Source organism: Pleurodeles waltl, chromosome 8, assembly GCF_031143425.1.
Source record: "Pleurodeles waltl isolate 20211129_DDA chromosome 8, aPleWal1.hap1.20221129, whole genome shotgun sequence".
Lineage (NCBI taxonomy): Eukaryota > Metazoa > Chordata > Amphibia > Caudata > Salamandridae > Pleurodeles > Pleurodeles waltl.
Window position 1 is genome coordinate 312,920,919 of NC_090447.1, and position 23,371 is coordinate 312,944,289.

General features: G+C 42.2%; 1 protein-coding gene across 1 annotated transcript in view; it reads left to right on the forward strand.

Moving 5' to 3' along the window:
• The window catches only part of C8H3orf52 (chromosome 8 C3orf52 homolog), a 100,687-nt gene extending 77,701 nt beyond the window's left edge, over positions 1–22,986 (forward strand). Inside the window, exons 4-7 of the mRNA XM_069204149.1 lie at positions 1,617–1,744; positions 8,258–8,328; positions 14,495–14,676; positions 19,863–22,986. Coding sequence (XP_069060250.1) covers positions 1,617–1,744; positions 8,258–8,328; positions 14,495–14,676; positions 19,863–19,879 — 398 coding nt within the window. The 3' untranslated portion in view covers positions 19,880–22,986. The remainder of the gene's footprint in view (positions 1–1,616; positions 1,745–8,257; positions 8,329–14,494; positions 14,677–19,862) is intronic.
• The last annotated feature ends 385 nt before the right edge of the window (positions 22,987–23,371 follow it).

The following is a 23,371-nucleotide window of genomic DNA, read 5'->3' on the forward strand; positions in this document are numbered from 1 at the left end:
AGTTAAACATGCCATGGCTTTAATTTTTAATCTGCAATCGGCAGATATTTGTTTTTATACTGCCACCTTTTTAAATCAGTGCATCAATTCCAGGAAAAGTATGAGTTTTTTAATGTATTCTATTATTCATTTTATATACTTATGAATGACCGTATGTATTACTCAATGAGCCATTAACTATAATTAATAACTGTAAGTTTTAATTGCGATGTCTTTGTAAATATGTACTGTTGTCTTTTTTCTTCTTTGTTCATGCTTTCATGGTCATTTATATGTGCCGAATAAAGCTTTATGAATTGAATTACAGTGCATATGCAAAACTGCATGTGAACTGTAGAAGCAACATTCTGGGAGGACAGGGCTCGGAACCCAAAACATCCGTGGCAAATATATTCCAACCAGCCCATCACCCTTCCTCCCATCTCACTCTTTCCGTTGATACATTTTCTGTCTCTCTTCTCACCCTCCCTCTCTTCTTCCTGCTCGTCTCTCCTCCACTTTATTCCCCCACTGTGCCTGCTGCAATAAACCCTGGGGCGCAAGAGTCTTTTGAAGACCAATCAGTAGGCTTGAGTCTTCCAAAAAAGGTTGCCAATGGCGCAAATCCCCTGGGAAATGCCCTGTGAGTTAAATGGCCAGCCTTGCCCCGAACAGAGAATGAAAAGAGGGAAAGGGCTATATAACAGTTGATAGCAATCGAATCACTTGGGTGATGAGTTCAGCAGAGTCATTGTGGTGGCAGAGCTGCTGCTTTTCTGCATGTTAATGTTGTACATTCAAACCTATTATTAATGTATATGTACCTTAGTAAAGACACACATATTATCCCTTTGCACGTTTCGGCACCACACCTAGAAGTGCATTTATTGTACCACTGAAGGTGCAGTAGCCTGCTGAGAAGTACCTGTACTGGTCCACTCAAAATGTAGCGCTTTTCTGAGAAGTGCGTGATTTGTCCCATTATGAGAATCAGGACCCAGATGAGAAGTGCTTGCACGTCCACACTGAAAAATGTCCAGTTTCAGTGCAATGCCTTCTGAAAAATGCATTTACTGTCCAGATAATGTAGATGTCCTGGTGCTGTTCTATGAAAGTTGCTGCAGGTGCCTGTAGTTGTTCCTGGGGCCTTTCAATTAAAATGCAGTGGCCTCCTGAGAAGTGGCTGCGCTTTTCTGTACAAGTAATCGCAACCTAAGAAGGAGTGGCTTTTACCCATCTACCTTCACTCTAAACATCAGTAGGTGCGTGAAGAATGGAATACTGGCTCACGAGATCCCCCAGTCACATTCAAATAGCATCAGATTCACGGATTCTTGTGCACCATTCGGAGCAAAGCAGCAAATTACTTCTACTAATATGTATATGGCCAACTCGTCATGGGGAAGATGCTCATAAGCAGGTTGCTCATGGGCATGTTACGTCTTCTTATTTTGCATGCTGATTGTGCAACATCTGCACAGATAAATGTCTGTATTTTGCCCTTTGTACATTTTGCACATGAAATCGTGCTCAAGGTTCTTGTGTGAATCAGGCCCTTCGCATTTACCTAGCGTTCGCACATCTCACTGGTGATACATACTGTGCGCTATAATGACAAATGTCTTCCTTAATTGCAGCAATTTATTCAGATGATGATGGTTATGAATCATTATTAAATGGGAGCTCACAGTATTATACTGGGACACTCAAAATCAGTGATCAGTGCACCAATTCAGAAGCACTCTCTGAACAGCTTACTGAAAGGGTAAGTCTTCAAATCACTATATTTTACTCATTTTCTACTAACGATGTGAAACATGTAATACACACGCTTTCCACATACCAGAATGTAGCATGCTCTCCAACAAAAGAGCTAATAACTGGCAGGTGTAATTCACATTTGTCTCCGCCCTTGGCATTATGAGCCTCATACGCAATGCATTTTTAGTCATCATTGTAAAATACATTTTTAATGCATTTCTTGAAACGTATGCCACCTTATATGCAATTCTTCAGATGCATGTACCATTGGGCAAAGCTGGTCTGGAAACAGTTCAGTTTTATGAAAAATGCCTGACAACCTGCATAATAACTGTCTGTCTTTAAGGGGTCTGTTCGCCTGGGTGGACAAACATGTACCCCTGTAGGAAACATTAGAGAGGAAGAGGGAAAGAAAGAGAGAGAGTGCTGAGGGGGGTTTATAATTTAGTACAGGTGCCCGCAATCAGTAAATTGAGAGCTACCAGTAGTTTCCAGACACCTTCAGAGTAGCTTGCAGCCTTGACTTTATTTTTATTTGAGCACAAAATCACATTTTCCTTTTGAAGTTAAGGAAATACTTTGTTTCCAGAGAGCAGGGCCTGGTGATGAGCAGTGCTCAGTCAGATTTATGTCCCAGGTGGGCTGGGGCACAGAGGTGAAGAACTGAAGCACTGAGATGTTTAACTATTATATGCAAGTGCTTGTCAACTCAGCGAACAAAATACTTTTTCTGAATGTTGTTAAATGGGAGATGATTCAAATGAAATATTACATTAATGATTAAGTTAACTCTTCATTTTAATTTTCTCCGATTTCAAAGTATTGCGCTTTCAAACAACAGACCCTTTGCTCCCAATGGCCAGTACCCACTATGCCGTATGTATAACTGAAACACAGTCATTTGTTTAAAGCAGAGAAATTTAAAGTGCAGAAACATATTACACATTTGGAACGTGTTTTTGGAGAAAATGTTTCTGCACTTTAGGTTTCTCCTATTTAAAAAAATGGTTGTATGTTTGTGTTATACATGTAATCGTGCCAAGTATGGCAAAAGGTTTGTCCTGTGCCACAAGTGCATTCAGCTCAGGCTCTCAGTGACCCTTTCACATATATCTGATAGACAATTCTGGCTGCAGATTCCTTACATTTGAATTCTCCCCAGGTATTAGGCTGTATCCTGAAGATTTTTGTGAGCCTGCACGCCAGTAGGTGATGTTGATTAGCTCTGCATCCATTGTTCCATGGTCCGCGCTAGAAATGATGGTGTGGTTCCTACAAAGGCGCCAACCAGGTGCGCCAACATCAGTTCTTTTCTTTCTGTGCCAGCCGGCGCTGAACCGAAGAGAGATACCCCCCAGTCGTTTTTTGACTTGTCTGTATTTTCGATTTTTGTCAAACTCCTTTTCAATAATTTTTTCTGGTATGTTGAGGGATGTCTTCTAGGAAGACAAGTTTCAAGCCCTGCGTGTCCTGTCATCGGGCAATGTCTGTGATGGATCTGCACCTTGTGTGTTTGTGGTGTTTGGAGTGGGAATGCGACCTGGAGTTGTTCTCCGATGACAAAGCCATGTATCTGAATGCTTTGAGGGAGCATTCCCTAAAGCTGATGGCAGCCCTGCACTTGACTCCAGGCTGGTTGAGGTCTTCGTCGAGAGAAAGGACCCGGGGCTGGTCACGGAGTCCAAAGTTGTCATCATGCCATTCAAAATCTACAGGGCAATCGGGTAAGTTGAGACATTGGTAGAAAAGTAAGAAGTAAAAGCGCTCTAAGACTTCTGCTTGTCTGTCGGCTGATGCGACAGTGGATCTTCATCATTCTAGGCCTCGTTCTGTGGAACCTGTGCCTGGGCTGGCTCCCGGCCTCCACAAATTTCTGTGAGCCAGAGTGACTCCTGCCCAAATTAAAGAGTCCATGAGTCCATATGCTTCATTTGTGGGCAGTCTGACCCTGCTGGAGCTTCTTCAGGTCCAGCGGGATCAGAGAGGGTCCCCTGCTTTTTCTATGCCAGAGGCTCTGGCCTCGGCGCCAGTTGTACTACCTTGACCTTCTCCAGTGCCAGCTCCAAAGCTGATGCTACCAGCACTGCCGGCACTTACTGGCAGAGTAATTTCTACTGTAATCCCTGACAGAGAGCCGGATGGGTGTCGCCCGATGCCAGCTTCAGTGCTGACAGGAGCTTTTACTCCTCGATTGGATCCTGAGCACTATTTCACTGGGCTAGGCCTCGGGGAAGAATGGGAGGATTGACTGGGCCCTTCAGAATACCCGCCTTATGAAGGTGAAATGGACTGCTGTGAGGACTTGGGTGAAGCCAGTGGACTGGACATATCACCAGCTACTGGCATGATTTATTCCTCTACTGTGGCTACAGAGGAAGGAGCTTCTTATGCAGTGGTGATGAAGAGGGTGGCTGAGGCCCTAGACATTCAACTACCCTCGGTGACTGTCAAGACTAATTTCTTGACAGAGGTACTGCAACAGTGAGCTTCCACCTCAGAACTCCTGCTCCCGTTCAGTGATGCCCTCCCTGACATACTAGTGGGTACCTTGTCCAAACCCAGCACAAGGGCTCCTGTGAACAGGACGATTGCCTGCTGTCATCCTCCCTGCACCTGGGGACCCAGGTTTTCTGATGCAATATCTGCCCCAGAGAGCTTGGTGGTCCAAGTCTCTAGCTCCCAAGGTGTGTTCCCTACTGCTCCCCCAGATAGAAAATCCAAAAGGTTGGATTCATTTGGGAATAAGATGCTTTCTACAACCAGTCTTGCATTGCGGTCTGGGTACACCAGATGCCTTTGGGCCACTATTCCCAAACACTATGGAATACCGCTGCGCAAGTGCTGCCACACGTTCCATATGAGGCCCGGGCTGTACTCTCTCAGGCTATTGCTGCTGGGAGAGACGTGACAATTCGCTGTGGACTTAACACAACCAACTTACTAGGCAAATCAGTTTCCACAACCGTGGCCCAGAGGCACCGCACCTTGCTGAGGATGTCTGACGTTCTGGGGGATGTCCAGGCTTGTTTGATGGAAATGCCCTTTGGTGGCACCCGTCTCTTTAGAAACAAGGCAGACTCAGTGTTCGATTGCTTCGAGGATTCTCGTGCCATGGTCAGGTCCTTAGGCCTCTCAGGGGCCCTTTGTCCGCCATCCAGTGTGTGCCTTTTGCTCCTTTCGTGGCTATGGAAGGGATTATCAACCATGCCAATTCTTATCCAGCCACCATGCTGCGCATGCTTCCCAGCCTCTGAATGGCCGAGGGCGGAGGACCAGCCAACCTCATGGAAGAGATGGCCAGGGGTCTGGTCAGTCTACCCCTGTCCTGGATTATGGTGAGAATTACTCTGAGGCTGCTTGGCCTCATGGCCTCCCACATCCTGCTGGTGACACATGCCAGGTGGCATATGCAGGCTCTGCAGTGGGACCTGAAATTATAGTGGGTGCAGCATCAGGAGAATCTCTCTGTCATGGTCCAGATCTCAGAGGAAACTGAAAGATCTGTTGTGGTGGTTAATGAATTGCGATTGGGCAGGAGGCAGATTCCCCTCCCTTTTTCCAACCAAATCTCACAGTAGTGATAGATGCATCACTCCTTGGATGGGGCAGATAACTGCGAGTGGTAGATATCAGAGGAATGTGGTGTTGGGTAGAAGTGGGACTCCACATCAACATGCTGAAGTTCAGTGCAATCCAATTGACATTGAAAGCATTTCTTCCCTCTGTCAAGGGAAAGATGGTGCAGGTGTTCATGGACAACACCACCGCCATGTGTTACTACAACAAACAGGGCGGGGTAGAGTCATGGACTCTCTGTCAAGAGGCTCTGCGTCTCTAGACGGGGCTGGAACATCAGGGCATATCCCTGGTGGTTCAACATGTCGCTGGCTCTCTGAACACCAGAGTAGACAAACTCAGCCAAAAATGCCTAGCGGATCATGAATATCGTCTCCGTGCGGAGGTAGTGCAAGGTCTCGCTCAGCAGTGGGACAGCCTTGGTTAGATCTGCTCACCTCTGCCAAGAACGCGCTATGTCAGCAGTTTTGCACGCTGGGGTTTCCAAGGAGAGAATTGCTTAGAGATGCATTTTGTCTTGAGTGGAATTCAGGCCTCCTGTATGCCTTTGCAACCATTCCATCCCTGACCAGAGTTCTCAAGAAGATCAGGAACGACTGGGCTTAAGTAATCCTTGTGGCTCCAGACTGAGCACGGAGAGTCCAGTATCCCGAGCTGCAGAGCATGTCCATCTATCCTCCAATGAGACTGCCCCTTCAGGAGGCTCTATTTATAGTATGGCAGTTTTATTCCTGTCCATCAGGATGACAGAGGATGTTATGTCCACCAACCTGACAGAGAGAGGGCTGCCATACTTAGATATTACCCCAGCCCAGTGGCAATCAATGTGCATTTCAAGGAGCCTCCACCATGGCAGCTCATGTAAAGGCACTGACATTTTGGAATATGGCTGCCATTCTTCAGGCAACCGTGCCCCAAAGGTTTTTGTTTTCACAAGCAAACCCCCAAAGCAGGATTTTGTTTATGAAACAAAAAGTCAGATAGCCCTTATAGTCACACCCTGGGAGTTTTCTTTAAGGGCGCAGGTGTCATTATATTTCTTTCTGTTTGTGTATTCACCCCGTGGTGATGAACAAGAAAAACGGACAAGGCCATCTGCTTAAAATGAGATTGGTGGTCTAATGCTCCGACGACCCCTACTCTTTCAGAAGTTGGAGTAAGTTTTCTGATGATGAAATCAGCTTTGGTATTGTCGTCGGAAAACAGACCATCTGACTCATAATTGAGTGAGCGGACCAAGGCTTTTGCTGATAAGATACTCCATCATGTTTGTGATAGAGTCCCCTTTACACCAAACTCTAAAATAAAAGATAGAGTCATCACTAGCATTCAAGAGCCTGACCTGTCCTTTATATCTGCAAATTCTATTTTATTTACCATATTATTTCCTTGTTTCAATCTTTTTGTGTCCCATTTTCTTGATATTGAGATGGAAACATTTGAAAAGAGGTCCAGGAACAGTCATATACTACAGTTTTTTTCTGATTGGGATGCTGTTTTGTGGGTGTTGCTTTTTGTAATAGTTTGTATATTTCTTGATGGGGCAGTTCTTGGCTTTGTCATGTTGCACAGGAGTGGACTCAAACACAAAATGACCTGGTGGTCTCTGAGTGACCTTGTCACTTGTATTTGTATTGCTATGTTAGCCATTGTGACATTCGAGTAACAGACTCATTTTCATGTCTAGCTCTCCAAAAGTGTGCGACTAAAGCTGCCAAGTTCTTATTGAAGAATACCACCTATTTATTGTCTGGGATGTCCATCACTGGTTGGCGAGTAATATTTCACCAGCATATCCAGATCTGGTCTTTCACAATCTGGGCCTATTTGCAATTTCAAAAAATGTTACTCTAAATTGAAGAGACAAATAATGATCACTTTAGTGTTTCTTCCACATGTTGAAAGATAAATGATTGATGTATATTTAATGGCTATTTGTATAGGCATGGCAAGATGAGGTCTAGAGCTCTTCATTTTTCCTCAATCTCAGAACTTCCTTCTCAACTATCCGCACGTTTTTTGGGGGTGAGGTTTGGGATGTTTTGCCACTCTCCCTGATATTTGGTGCTTTGATAACTGTCACCTATACTAGATTATAAAACAATTACTCAGTGGTGCTCCAAATGTCGGTAAAAAATGTCGAGCCCTCTCTTTTTCTGCCCTCAGGGCAATGACCATCATACATGTATATTCCAGCTGGGGTCTCGCTGTAACTAGTGCTGATAAGTGGGCTCAGGACCTTCTTAGTGAGTCAGAGCCCAGCCTGGCTCAGCCATACCTACCAAAGACCAGCCCGAACACCATGCCTTTATTACAAGATGGTAGAACAATTCTAACCCAATAATGTACTGTCAAATAAGCAGTCCAGCAGGAATTGAACATTCTCTATTGTGCCTCAGCACGGACCCTACAACTTCACACCCCTGCATTACTAGGTTAGTGCTGTGACATAGCACCGTTGTATTAAAGTCCTGGATATTACAGGTCACCTGTGGTAAATGAGTTTAACTGTCAACACCTTAGTGGCACCTTTCACATGGTGTGCTAAGAAATTCCTGTAATGCATCGTCATTTTGGCGAGTATTCCATTCAAATGGCATATCAAAGATCAGTGTTCATCTACCCTCTAGGGGGCATAACCAGCCATAGGCAGCTGGTCAAGACTGTGAGGCCATCAAGGCATCCCAATCATGGCTGTCGTTTACTACCTCAAGGGACACATTTGTAATGCTTGCATTATCTCCCATATCACCCTTGTTACATTTCCATTGGCTTTGCTGCCTTCTGTAAGAGCTTAGACATGTGCGGTAAACATTGCACAACTATATGGAAAAGTTATTACATTATGCAGTTTCTAAGGCAGCTATGCTACAACGGGGACTCGCTGTTTGTCATTTGTCATTATCTTATGAAATTGTGCTCTGAATGTGCTCTTTTTTAGATTGCAGATGTATATAAGACCTCACCAGCCCTTGGACATTATTTTACTTCTGCCAAAGTTGTTTCCCTGAGGTAAGAAAGAGGAAATTATTTTGAATAGCATGTGAACAGACTTTTAGCGGGAAAGTGTGAATTTGCAACTAGTTTGATCAGTATGTTTGTGTCACTGAATGTTTCGGCGTCTGTGTGTGGCTGCGTTACGATTTATTAATCGTTTATTCTCCTTTCAATTGACGTGTTTTATGTTGGAAGTCAATGTATGGAGCTCAAAAACAATTTACATCAGGTTTCACGAAGGAGATTGTTAGAAATGGACACCAGGTTAGAAAAATAGCCAATATTTATCTGAGTAAAGCAAGACCAAAGCGACAAGAATTCAACGTACCCAAGTCAAGATATGAATTTTTAAAGAGTAATCTTCAAAATAGCGCTTAGAAACACAAGTGTTTCAGTTTGGTGATATCACAGAGTCACACGGACCACGAGGTACAGTACCATGTGTAAATGAGAAAACAAGCCGGTTCACGGAGTAGGGGATTGAGGCATCGCTGGATCCAGTGCAGCGTTGGTTCCAGGGATGCGGAGCGGAGGCGTCAGGTCCTTGCTGCGGAGCTGTGTAGCTGAGGCGGTGCAGAGCATCGGATCTGCGCACTTCCAGTGGTGTCGATATTCAGCGGTCGCGGGAAAGTCGGTTGTCACGGACGTTGGTGACGTGGCACTTCGGGGCTCATGGAGTTGTGGAGTTCAGCAAGGCTGCGTCAGTGTCGGGCCTACAGGGTCGTCGCACTCCAGCGAGGACCACAGGGTCAGTTGCAGGTGGCATCACAGGATCCGGCAGTGGCGTCAGTCCAAAGTTGTCCGAAGTCGGTACACTTGGTTCTTCTTGGTTTTTCACCAGCTTCTTAATTCAAGGGCCCAGGGACTGAATAGGGCACCATTTGGCAGGGCAGGAATCCCAGCAGAGAGCCCATGTACTGGTAGAGGAAGTGTTTGATGGCCCTGAGACTTCAGAACAGGGGTCAAGCTCAGTCCAAGGTCTTGGAGATACCTCTCAAACAGGGATATACCACAAAATCCATTCTTTGTCCCCTTTCTCAGGCAGAAGCAGCAACTGCCGGATAGCCCAACAAAGCACAGTCACAGGCAGGGGCAGCACTTCTCCTTCAGCTCTTCTCCTGGCAGAGGTTCCTCCTGAATCCTTGAAGTGATCTAAAGTCTGGGGTTTTGTGTCCAATACTTATACCCCTTTCTGCCTTTGAAGTTGCCCAACTTCAAAGAAAAGTCTCAGTTGTTTACAGGATCCTGCTTTGCCCAGGCATGGCTCCAGACACACACCAGGGGGTTGGAGACTGCTTTGTGTGAGGGCAGGCACAGTCCGTTCAGGTGTAAGTGACCACTCCTCCCTCCAGCCTCGCCCAAATGGCCCATCAGTTTATTCAGGTTACACCTCAGCACCCTTTATGTCACTGTCTAGTGGAGATGCACAAACAGCCCAACTGTCAGCCTGACACAGACAAGGTATCCACAAACAGGCAGTCACAGAATAATTTAAGCAAGAAAATGCTCACTTTCTAAAAATGGCATTTTCAAACTAAGAAGCTAAAAACCACCTTCACTAAAAGATGTATTTTTAAATTGTGAGTTCAGAGACCCCACACTCCATATTTCTATCTGCCCTCAAAGGTAAACTGTACTTTAAGGATATTTAAAGGCAGCCCCCATGTTAACCTATGAGAGAGGTAGGACTTGCAACAGAGAAAACCGAATTTGGAAGTATTTCACTGTTAGGACATGTACAAACACACAGGTACATGTCCTACCTTTAAAATACACTGTACCCTGCCCCTGGGGCTACCTTGGGCCTATCTTAGGGCTGCCTTACATGTATAAAAAGAGAAGGTTTAGGCTTGGCAAGTGAGTGCACTTGCCAAGTCCAATTGGCAGTTTAAAAACTGCACACACAGACATTGCAGTGGCAAGTCTTAGCCATGTTTACAGGGCTACTCATGTAGATGGCACAATCAGTGCTTCAGACCCACTAGTAGCATTTGATTTACAGGCCCTGGGCACCTCTAGTGCACTTTACTAGGGACTTACTAGTAAATCAAATATGCCAATTATAGAAAAGCCCATTACACATACAATTTCACATATGAGGCACTTGCACTTTAGCAGTTGGAAAAGCCCATTACACATAAAGTTTCACATAGGGAGCACATGCACTTTAGCACTGGTCAGCAGTGGTAAAGTGCCCAGAATAGCAAAAACAGCAAAACAGAGTCTAGCACACAGCAACAACTTGGGAACTAGAGGCAAAATGTTAGGGGAGACCACGCCAATGATGCCAGGTCTAACAGAGATAGTATAATACAGGTTAGGTAGTTCTCAGAAGATTAACTCAGTTGTACAGGAACAAAATACATTTCACAAGAGAGTTACATAACATCAACTTAAGCAAAAGGTAGTGCATGGAATGTAAAGCCCAAACCCGGGTTAGACATGTAACAGAAAAAAAAGACAAAGGCTCTCCTTACAAGCGACCCTGTGAATAGATCACACCTGATAAAATCTGACTGTTGAGTCAGAATGTATTTGGTGTGATAAATACAAGTCAGTTATAACTTTTCAGGGAATGACATGCCGATTTTGGTGCTCACTGCACCAAAATCCTCATGTTCTGGTAAATACGGGGCATTTTCCCCTGATAAATGTTTACAGGTTTGACTTGAGTTGCTGCATGTTAGAAATGGGGTCTTTGGTTGGCATTCGGGTTACCCCCCTGTCCAAGCTAGGCCCTTCACTCTAGTCAGGGCAAAGGAGAAACACACCTGGTTAACCCCCACTCATCCGCTTGTTAGCTTGGCACGAGCAGGCAGGCTTAACTCAGAAGACAAACAAGACCAAAACAACAAAAATCTAGTATACACAAGTCAAGATATGAATTTAAAAAAGAATAACAGTCTTACTCCATAGAAAACAATGGAAATGATGATTTTGCACAAAGTACCTGGTTTGTGTAAAAAATAAAGCCACACAGGCAAGTGTGCGTCAGAAAAGTCAGCGATGCGTTGATTCCTTCCTCGCAAGGAAGGCTGTGTGTCGTTTCTTCTCCGGTCGGGTCAGCGGTGCGTCGTTATTTTCCCTCGCAAGAGAGCGATGCGTCGATTTCCAGGTGGGGCACCTCGAATCCGCACAGAGTCGGGATGACTTTGACGCCAGGGGTTGATGCATAGAAAATCCAGTCGAACGGTGTTAGAAAACTGCACTGCGCGGGGTTAGCATCATTATCAGCAGCCGCAAGTGGGTGTTGCACATCATTTCTCCAGCTGTGATGCATTGATCTCCGAGCCCCGATACAGGTGGAGCATCGATTTCAGCTACGAAGCCGGCGGTGTTTCGTTTATCAGCCGCAGTGGAGATGGTGCATCGAAAATTTCCCCGCACGGCATTCTGTGTGTGTATTTTCAGCTTTTGTTCTTCCAACTTCACCTTTCAGGGACCCAGGGACTGGATAGGGCACCACTTGGTAGGGCAGGAGTCTCAGCAGAGAGTCCAGGTGCTGGCAGAGGAAGTCTTTGATGGCCCTGAGACTTCAAAACAGGAGACAAGCTCAGTTCAAGCCCTTGGAGATTCTTCACAAGCAGGAATATATCACAAAGTCCACTCTTTGTCCCCTTTCACAGGCAGAAGCAGCAACTGCAGGATAGCCCAATAAAACACAGTCACAGGCAGGGGCAGCACTCCTCCTCAGCTCTTCACCTTGGCAGAGGTTCCTCTTGGTTCCAGAAGTGATCTAATTTTCAGGGAGTTTGGGTCCAATACTTATACCCCTTTCTGCCTTTGAAGTAGGTATACTTCAAAAGAAAGTCTCCATTGTTCATAAGATCCTGCTTTGCCCAGGCCAGGCCCCAGACAAACACCAGGGGGTTGGAGACTGCATTGTGAGAGGGCAGGCACAGCCCATTCAGGTGTAAGTGTTCACTCGTCACTCCACTCTAGCACACATGGCTAATTAGGATAGGCAGACTACACCCCAGCTCTCTTTGTCTCCCTGTCCAGAGGGGATTCACAAACAGCCCAACTGTCAAACTGACCCAGACAGGTAATCCACAAACAGGCAGAGTCACAGAATGGTTTAAGCAAGAAAATGCCTACTTTCTAAAAGTGACATTTTCAAACTAACAATCTAAAAACAAGCTTCACTAAAAGATTATTTTTAAATTGTGAGTTCAGAGACCCAAAACTCCAAATTTCTATCTGATGTCAAGGGGAATCTGCACTTTAATAATATTTAAAGGCAGCCCCCATGTTAACCTATGAGAGAGAGAGGCCTTGCAACAGTGAAGACTGAATTCGGCAGTATTTCACTGGTAGGACATGTAACACACATCAGTACATGTCCCACTTTTAACATATACTGCACACTGCCCATGGGGCACCTAGGGCCTATCCTAGGGGTGCCTTACACGTATTAAAAGTGAAGGTTTAGGCCTCGCATGTGGGTACACTTGCCAAGTCGAATTGGTAGTTTAAAACTGCACACACAGACACTTCAGTGGCAGGTCTGAGCCATGTTTACAGGGCTACTAATGTGGGTGGCACAACCAGAGCTGCAGGCCCACTAGTAGCATTTGATTTACAGCCCTAGGCACCTCTAGTGCACCTAGCTAGGGACTTACTAGTAAATCAAATATGCCAATCATGGATAAGCCAATTACACATATATTTTACACAGGAGCACTTGCATTTTAGCACTGGTCAGCAGTGGTAAAGTTCCCAGAGTATCAAAAACAGCAAAAAAAGAGTCCGACACACATCAACAACCTAAGAAGCAGAGACAAAAAGTTAAAGGAGACCACGCCAAGGATGCCAAGTCTAACACTGCACATATCGCAATTAACTGGGCTGCTCGTAATGAGGAGCGTCACATCCAAATGGAATGATGCCAATGCACAGACTGCTTTTCTCACTTTCCAACCAATGTGCTAAAGTTGCAGGCACATGAAGATTATAATGTATGTAGCAGAGCTGATATTGCTACATTTGTAAACAATTATTGGAAAAGACAATCTTTTTGGCACTCATTGAGTTCAGCTGTGTTAGTGTAACTAGTTCAATGGAAGCAAAACAACACTCCAAAACCCCGGATGCATTTTGATAGCACATAAAAGTCCAGGATTGGAAACAGACCTAGAGGGAGACGGTCATCTTAAGCACAGACAGCAGCAGTGCAGCTTCCTCACAGCACAGTGTAATACCCTAAGTGGCCAAGGGTATGCCTAGACAAAGGTCCCATGCTCACTATGCTACTGAAAGCAAGCGACACCCAGCTGAAAAACCCCACTTACTGCAAAGCCGATCTTTCGTGCTTGTGTTCAGGTTCAAGGAGTACCAGGCTAGACTCTTCCTATTGGAGCAGGGTCAACACTGCTTGCACATGGCAAGGTCCAAAATGAGGGGGAATTGTGGGCAAAAGAACAGTGAAATGGAATGCTACCCCCAGCCATTGCAGGTGGATAGACTTATTGCAAGCATACCTCCCATCACCGTTTGTGTGCTTGATTTTGGATTGTTACTGCATTGTGATGTGGGGATCTTTAAAGAGCTGAGCCTTCAACTCATAAGTCTGTAATGGTTGACCACACAAGTACTTAAATATAAAGAGGTCTAAAAATGAACAAAACACTTATGTCCTGACCTTCTAAACTGTGCTTAATTACACCAGCTACTTCCCCTTTTAAGACGACCGCTGCCTTTGTATACCATCAGTTAAAACAGTAGAGTGACACAGTTTTCTTTGTTATACTTCAGCTGAGTATTATACAAAAGGGTTTGTGGATAGAACAAGTCTAGATAAGGGGTACTCCGTCGAAGCACTTCCTTTATACATTTTATGTACAATATTTAGAAACAAATCATTCACATAGTTGAATCTTGCCGCTCATCTTGATACCTGTGTTATCCTAGTTAGTAATTGTTAGCAATTGTGATCTTTATTTTGTGCATGTGACTGTTATACGTATTATTACTTCAGACCCACTACAACATGTTTCTTTTAGTTTGTTGCACTTATCGCTTATTCCAATTGAATCTCTGCGTGATGTGCTTCATATTCCTTTGTCTGTTCTACAGAAACACTGCATGGCTGGCAGACACGCCTATTCATCGAAACAGAATATGCATTAATAAACACAATGCCGTTGAAGCTTTACATATATGTGTTTCCATCTTTTTGCAGTGAGGATAATAATATTGCCACATACCATCTGCAGTTTACAGTACCTCCAGAAGCTAGTAATTTTCTCAAGTACACGATGAGCGAAGAATTTGTCGGTGGTGTCCTGCGACAGGATGTTTACGATCAAGAACACACTGATTGCACACCAGTGTTGCTTGATCCATCTTCAATTACTCTGTCCTGTAAGTGTCAGAAAATAATTTCTGTGCAATACACAGTGAAATGTTAATATTTACCAACATTGATAAATCATACATTTTTGCCATGAATAAAGTGGAAAACAAATTGAGAAAGTAATCATACATACGTTTCCTACCAGTGTTTGTTGCTCTTCTTTACCACTTATTTCAGTTACTTTATTCTGTATCAAATGCATTCTATTTTCTTTGGCTCACATCTGCAGTGGCTGTCATATACTGATCCCACGAGCAGGGTCTTTGGAGGGGCTACCGCTTCATCAATTATGCATTCCATTAAGGGCATGCCTTTCCTTTTTATGCACTCCTAATTTGGCTTACGCCAGGGTGCAAAGTGGTTCATACGTCTAACATTACCTAAAATCTCAACATAATTCTATGCTGTTTCAGCTGTATTTCTTGCCTTCAGCTATCATACCTGTCTCCTTGCCAGAGGAAGCAACCCTGCATCCATCCCCATTTCCACTGCCATAGATGTCTGCACGTTGATATCACAGGGATCATCACCTAACAAGCTCAGCTCACATGCCCTATAATGCTGACAGGCTTCACACTTTATAGCCACCGTATAAGATCCGTAGCTGTTCTGGCCAGGCAAATGCAACGGGGAAGGATGCTGGGAAGAAAGTCACTGTGTATGCAGTTTCCCGCCTGGCAGACACAAAAAGAACTTGATCTTTCTGCACAGAAAGAAATTTATGATCAACCTTGTATGTAAGTAACCCACATATTTAAAGGTGGGGGCTACAATAAGAACACCGCAAGTTCGAGATCATATATACCCAAGTCTCATAACCCAGCTGACTACTTCACATGCAACCCACAGCCATATTTAACTTAGGAAACACTGATTAAAGAAGAATATACAAAGTGAAGCTTATAATACGCATATCAGGTGTTAGTTATAGATTATGCAATGGCACCACAAAGACCACTCATGAAGGTGTTATACTAGAGGTAGTCAGTTCAACTATTCAAAGACCATGGGGAACAGCTTTCTAATAGATACCAAAAAGAGAGGCTTTGCATCATTCAAAGCATTCAAGGAAAGTGAACTTAATATTTCCCTCACAGCAGAAGAACTAGTCTTGCATTGTGCTAGGATTGTGATTGCTTATTAAATAAGGCTGTTGTTGGTGGAAATGGCTCATGCAGACATCAATGAAGTTTAGGCGTTAGGAAAACCTTACAGTGAACGTCTGGTTATCGATCTGGATAAATAGTTGGATGGTCCACAGCAAGAATGTGGTATCTGTCAAACACTAGTAAAGCCAGGCGAACAGAACCCTTGCTAACATCTCTATTTGTAAGAAATGTGAGGCAAGAAAGGGTCATAGACAGTTTTGGGTCTCTGTCTTAAAAATACAGTTTCTGGTTATCATTGATAAATATACCAAGTACAGGAAAACAAACTGGTAACTAACTCTGTGGTCACTGCATTCTTCATGGATCTGGACAAACGTGATATGTGATATTGCAACAATAGTTGAATCTGGCAGTGCACAAAAGCTTCAACATTTTAACTATCTAGATTTTTAGCACCAGAAAGGTACATTTGGTGGCCACAACCCAACAAATTTATTTGACAATTGGCCTAAACCATTAAGAAAGCAACTCAAGTTCCCTAGGTGACAAAGTAATCCCTCACGCAAGCTCTCTTTAAAGTGCAGAGTGACTATAAGAACACTGTACACCAACAAGTGTCTCTTGGATATGATGCTTGATTGTGTTATTTAGGTTAGTTAAGAACAACAAGTATCCCTGTAGGATTCATTTAACCAAATAGTTGCAAGTCTTTGACTGTCAGTTCAATCGGAAGCAAATAATGCCAATGGCAATCTGTATCCAATCTGCCTCTATGTATATACATAAAATTGTTGAAAATTCAAAATTACATATAATGTACGCAAAGGATCTTCAGAAAACAACAATGGTGCTCTGTGAAATGTAGTGCTGTCACAGTGTGAGTGCAGTGGTGAGAAAATACAATACAAAAGGTGATCATAAAATAGGCAATAAACATTGCAAGAGACAACTCAAGGGCTGAGTGTAATCATGTTTCCTCCTAGTGGGCGAGTTTAGCAATAGGATGTCCTTAAGCTCCTTAGTGTCAATAGCATTACGACCAGAGAGGTGTTTACTGGGTCATCATCACGGCAGAAAGTGATATTAAGAACAACGTAAATCATAATAATTAGTCACAAAAAGACGGGTCCTGGGGAGGGGGGCAGCAGAATCTATTGTATATGCAGAAGCCAAAAGGTGTACCATTTTAAAAAATGATTAAACACATCACAATGCCTAAGTGCCGTTCCTCATCTCAGAAGGCCAGGCTCAAAGGCCTGTATTACAGAAAACGTAGAGGATTCCAAGAACTGTTCTTAAAGGTTGGCTCTGCAATTTTGTAATAAAGAACTAGCCAGGTGGCCAACGCAGGGCATGGCAAATGCAATACTGGCTTCAACGCATATGCTGATGGTTAGATCATAGCCCACTTTAAAAGAAACATTTTTATGTGAAGGGGGATTGGCAATCCTCTAAAGAAAGAGAGAAAATGGTGGCAATTTAGTCAGAGAAGGTACACTTTTCAGTCAAAATGCTCATGGATCATCTGTTTCTAAAGGCATATATTCCTAAAATCTTCTGTTAAAGCACAATATTTTTCAGAAAAAATAGCTTTTCTAATCCTAATTATTGCCAATAGGACCTTCACATTTATTTTATTGTTCCCTATAATGTAGCTGAACTGTACTAAGTAGAATTGCCTCACAGTTTCTTTCATCATTATTTTTCTCTCTTAAACTTTATCACAATTGTATTCTACTGTTAATATACATTTTTTACTTTGACCCATATATCAAACACTAATTATTACAATACTTAACTGATTATTACAAATGTCCATGTATTAGTTGGTCTTCAGTTTCCCTCATATTTAAAAGTATCGGGTCCTCCTGTCATTCACACAAAGATGATCTTGTTGAGTCTGCCAGGGGACTATGTCCCTCTGGGTTTTCACTCTACCACAAGAGGTAATATCTCTCACTAGTCCATCATTGTACTCCCGGTCTCTTACCATAGTCATCATTATATTCCTGTCTTGAAGCCACCTTCTTTGAGAGTCAGGGGACTTAACTTGTACAAGGCCAGGCCAGGCCAGAGAGTGTTTGTCACATCACACATTTTTTTTATTTTTTATTAGAGGCCGTATGCATGGCTGACCTTTCTATTCCCCATGTCCTTGCCCCTAACATGCAAGGGGGCCTTCCCATAATCCAGTTAATGTTAAGCCTGTGCTTATTCAAGTGAAAAAAGTAAAGGCAGACAATGAGATGGCCATCTGAAAAAAAGCTATAATTAGACGTACAGGTTTTTCATCTAATCAAAAATATATATCAAGGGACAAATATTTTCATAGTAAAAGACAGGCATCATGGGCGGGCTTTATTTACTTGCTTTTTCATGCATATATTGTAGTTTTGCAGCCAATGTACTGCCTTCTTTTCCTCTCCATTATCCACAAGCCGCCAGGACAAACATAATAGCTTAGAATTATAAACAAGCATTTGCAATGCAGTAGGTTTTGCGTTTGCTCGTGTTAGAGCTATTGGCGTTGTAAATTCCTAACTGGACTTTCCTTGCCACATAAATTAAAAATGAAAAGTAAAACAGTTGACATAAGTGAGCCCATTCAAAGCACCACAGCTGTCATGAGCATGAGTGTGAAGGAGAGACGCAAAAGTAAAAACAAGTTTGCTCGCAGTCAAACATATTGGCAAACGTGCAATTATTCATGTAGCAGAGTCGGTGTCCAAGGTGGTAACAAAATTTCCCCAAGGAGGGACAGACATGAAGCATTTACCAATGATAACAAAGGATTTTCGAAAGGTAAACCCACAAACGAGTGAAATTGATGGGTGTGTGGTGGGCATGGTTAAAAGCCCACAATACTTACAACAGGTCAAAGCGCTTACATGCTCGACCTAAAAACTGTGCCAAATAAGACCCCCAAACACACATCTACTGCAGGCCAATTCCCTGGCTACTCTTAACACCTCCTGCTTTATCATTCTTTTAGACTATCGCTACTGTCTCTGACTTCAGGTCAGTTTCTCTTGGCAGGATAGTTCTGGGCTTTATTTTTTATTGCTTCAAAATATGTATTCTGATGTAACTTTTCATATACATTCTTAACGCTCATCTTCCTGAGTATCCATCCTTATTCAGTGTGTAAATGATGGTAGGCTGACGACAAAAGATGCTTGACACTCAAACTTTTTTTTTGCCTTTTATAGATCTAAAAATCACAGTCAGATTACCCACCTCTATAGTGCATATATGTTTTGATTTTTGAGCATTTTCTCAATGCGCCATCCCTAGTGCGGGAACAAAGGTACTGCTTTTTGCTATGGCAAGGGGAAAGCCTTTAATGCTCGCCATGTCAAGACTAATTTTCCTTTTGTCTCCCCTATTTTCCAAAACCCCTCCCTCGACCCCAGCCCTGCACAGAAGCCCCTGCTGCCATTTACCAGCTTCTCTGAGCAAGTGTTGAATGGGAGTGTTGAAACCCCACAGAATTGGCAATTCCTTGCAGCTTCATTCTAGGTTGCGGGCAATATACTTAGTCCCCTTTCTTTGGGGTTTAAACTGATAATATGAGTAAACCTGGGCAGGAAAGGCAGTCAGAAATGGTAATTTTAGCCACCTGGATCCCCCCCTCCCAACATGTTTATTCCTGACTGGAGCCTAAGGAGAATTTCAAATGCGGTGGATAATTGTAATGGCTCTTTCTACAGGATAAGAAAGAAAAAAAGATCTATTGTGAAACTTAATCGATAGGAGAGTGCATTTTATTCCATTGTTACTAGATATAAGCATGCCCTATATTTTAATTTAGATGTTTGCATGTGGGTGTAAATATACAGAATCTATATTTCGCATTACTGAATTGATAATTTCAAGTGTGGGGGGGGTGGGTGGGGTGGGCGGTGCATATGCTCATATCTTCCAAGAAAAGTTTTTGAATAAACAGGTCTCATACAATATCATAAATAAGGGCCCAGTAAGTAGGTGTCAGTGTGTAGTTAAATATTTAAAAATGCAAAGAGGATCCTTTTGTTGCCATTACCTATACATGTGTTTTTAATTGTCAATTTTAATTGTCATTTCAGTTTTAAGGCGAGAATAAATGATGGACCGAGGAAGGCGCATATTCTTCACAACGAGAAGAAAGACCTTGACACCAAAATGTCTTTAAAAAAAGACGCATATTATGCGCCTGTCAAGAATTACATTCTTACATTCACAGTACAGTGGTGCCTGAATTAAGACTTAGTATGATGGTACTACATAATAAGCCCTAGGTATCTGAAATTACTTTTTTCTTCATAATATGAAGTGTACATAAATATGTAAATTGAAAAAAACACAAAGACAACATCTAAAAAGATAACTTCTTAAGAGGAATATTTTCTCATCAGTTATCAAGAAATAATTGCAACCTCCTTGTAAACTAGTTACCCTAATTATTGCTGTTTAATAATCAATCATGATAGAAAATAAGGGTTTGTATATTTTGTGAATATTTTATTGATACACAATATAAACGTGCAAGATACAGCAGCCTTGTTGAATTTTAAACTCTAAACCAAAAATGTACATATTTTTTGTTTTGCCAAAGTGAATTCCTAAAACTGAGTTTGTGTGGAGATAATACGGTTTATGAATGACCAATTTTTTTTATCTGTATGTGTATATGCATTTATAAAAAGCCATAATTCTTATCAATAAAATATCAATAAAAGAAAGAAAAAAATAACAATCTATATATGATATCAATACATAGTATAAAACAATACTTTACATTCATGTCACCAAGAGGATCAAAATCCACACACTGTGCATATCTTTTAAGAATAAGCTGAGCCTTCAAGCGTTCTCCCTCCTAAATGCGGTCAAATTAATGTTTAAAACATAGGACGGTTAAGAAAATGTGTACTGAAATACACAAAAAGGACCTTAGCAGAGCTTGACTAAAACTGACAAAACACTAAACAATTTCGAAGACGTTTTTGGGAACTCAAATGGAACAATGTTATGCTGTTTAAACACTCAGGATTATATTTCCTTGTATCTGCGGTGTGTAATCCTCTGCCCTAGGCCTTCTGTGGATCCTTGTTCCAGTGTTGTCCCTGTCTTCCAACCTGAAATGAGAGGATGATGCAAGAGATGTTAAGAGGAAAATATGATCTGGAAAGTCCTGGGACCTGATTCACCAGAAAGACAAGTATGACTACAGTGAATAAAACAAGTTGTTCCTTTAAACCGATCAGCAGGCATGTAGTCACTGCAGAAGCTAAAAACAGCTGCCCAAAGTGAAATAAATGGGAGGAACTTGGTAAAACACTGGTCTCCTTACATCGGAGCTTTCACTGCATAAAAAAGTTTCTTGGCGAGGTGTTGAATGATACCTGTAGCAACCACTCTTTCTCTTTTCTATTCTGCTCTTAAGTTTCGTTTGTTACAGTTTCTTTATTTCTCATTTTGAGGATTATTATTTCTGCTTTATTGATGCACAAGGTGCTTAATCTACTTTCATTGCTCTTTTTATCATTTTTGGGACAAATTTACTATGATTTGTCACAACACAGTGCAGCAGTCGAAGTTGCTATGCCGCGTCGTGTCAAAGGAAAAGAGCAGAAGAGCACCATGTCTCCTAACATATAGTACTGTACCACTCTCCTGCCCTGACACCATTTTGACTGACTTGTAGCACCTACATACCCATGCACAGTAATGCAAGGTTGTGTGTCTGTTGTCTAGTATAGGTTTTGTAGTGGAAGAACACCCTTTCATTACAAAATACTGTATTTAGACATAGATTAAAAGTTGTCTAACTTTGTATATGTGCTGTACATTAAAGCCTATAACCAAATTTAGAAAAGTTTTGAGAAAATAAAACGTTGCTTACGCATTACAAGTGCCTAACATAATTTGCATTTCACTAGCCACATAAGCCCCCAAGAGGTCACTTTCCTGGATCTTAGGGTATTCATACAGGATCTTAAATATGTATGACATTACATAGGAAACCCACTGCAGGGAACCTCCTACTGCATGCACAAAGAAACCACCCACAAAAACTGAAGAGGAGTACCCCCTATGAGTAACTTCTGCATATAAAGCAAAATTGGACAAGGGAAACAGAATACACCCTAGTGGTTAATGATATGACCAGGATATTCAGATCCCGAGGGTATCCCACCAAAGTTCTACAGCCAGCCAAAGCTAAGATGTATCCGATAAAGAGAGAATTGTTATGAGACAAACAGAAGGAAGAAGGGATGCCTAAGATCAGGGTCATTATAGATTCTTCAGAGAATGCATCAGATCTTACGTAAACATTGGTGCATTTTGCAACCAGATAATATATTTGGCTCCTTTATATCAAGTCATCCATTAGTGACATGTAGACTCAGCACCTCATTGAAAGGTCAGTTGGTGCAGCCACTTCAGTGCAAAAGCAAACAAATCTAAAGAATCTATTGGAGGATTCGTCCCATGCCCAAGATGGAAAGCGTGCAAATTCAGTCACAAAGTAAAAGAATACAAGTTACCAGGGTAGAATAAACCCATGAAAATAAAAAATACCATGGCCTGCAATATGGACTATGCTGTATATTGCCTCACATGTCCATGCAATAAACACTATGTATGAAACACAACACATTTTGCTACTAAACACATTTTAGAATACATGCTTGCCATCACCAACAAGGATCCGACAGACCCAGTATCAAGGCATTTTGAATGACATAAATTGACTTAATTCAATACTTCTGCCTAGACAAAGTACCTGTAGGAGAAAGGGAAGGCAATAGGATCCTTACAGACGAACATGCCTAGGGGCCTCAATAGTGATGAGGGATTGGCAACCCATTTAGGCGACTAACAACAACTAGGGTCTGAAACATGCCTTAACTGCTGTACAGCAATGAATAACTTTTTGCAATTAATGTATAGTAATAACCTGTGAGTACTGATGATGGCTCATACAGGGCACAATTAAATGATGGACGTTGGACTTTTTGTGTTATTTGTAAATTTTGAATTCCATTTTAAAAATATTGTTTTGGAATGTATAATTTATTTTCCTATTAGCCAATTTGGTGACTAAATATCGAGCTAAATGCTATTAGCCTATCTCAAGCATGAATGTAATTGCCGTTATGGGTACCAGTTGTCATTAGCCAAAAAGATAAAGATGGCTGCTGTGCCCCACGACCATGGTTTGGATTTTCAGTAGTCCCTTGTTGCTATCCTTGCTTAGTACGGGCATATGCATTTCGACTATGTTTCTTCACTGGTCATATTATTGGTATGAAATTATATGAATTTGTTATCTGATACAGGTTAAGGAAAACGCTCAAATGCTTGCCATACACAAAAAGTATTGAAAGGTAGTCCAATAAATTATATTTCCATGATGGCTGCCAGGAAAGTTAGCCAGACACATTCATTCCAATTGTCCTATGTTGATATCTATACAAAGTCTTCCAATAAAAATCTATTCAAGTTATATAAATGATGTCTGTCTCACTGTAATTCAAGCATTGAGAAAGATGCATAGCCAAGGCTCGTTGATTTTGTTTGAAGAAAATACATTTAATGAACTTTTTGA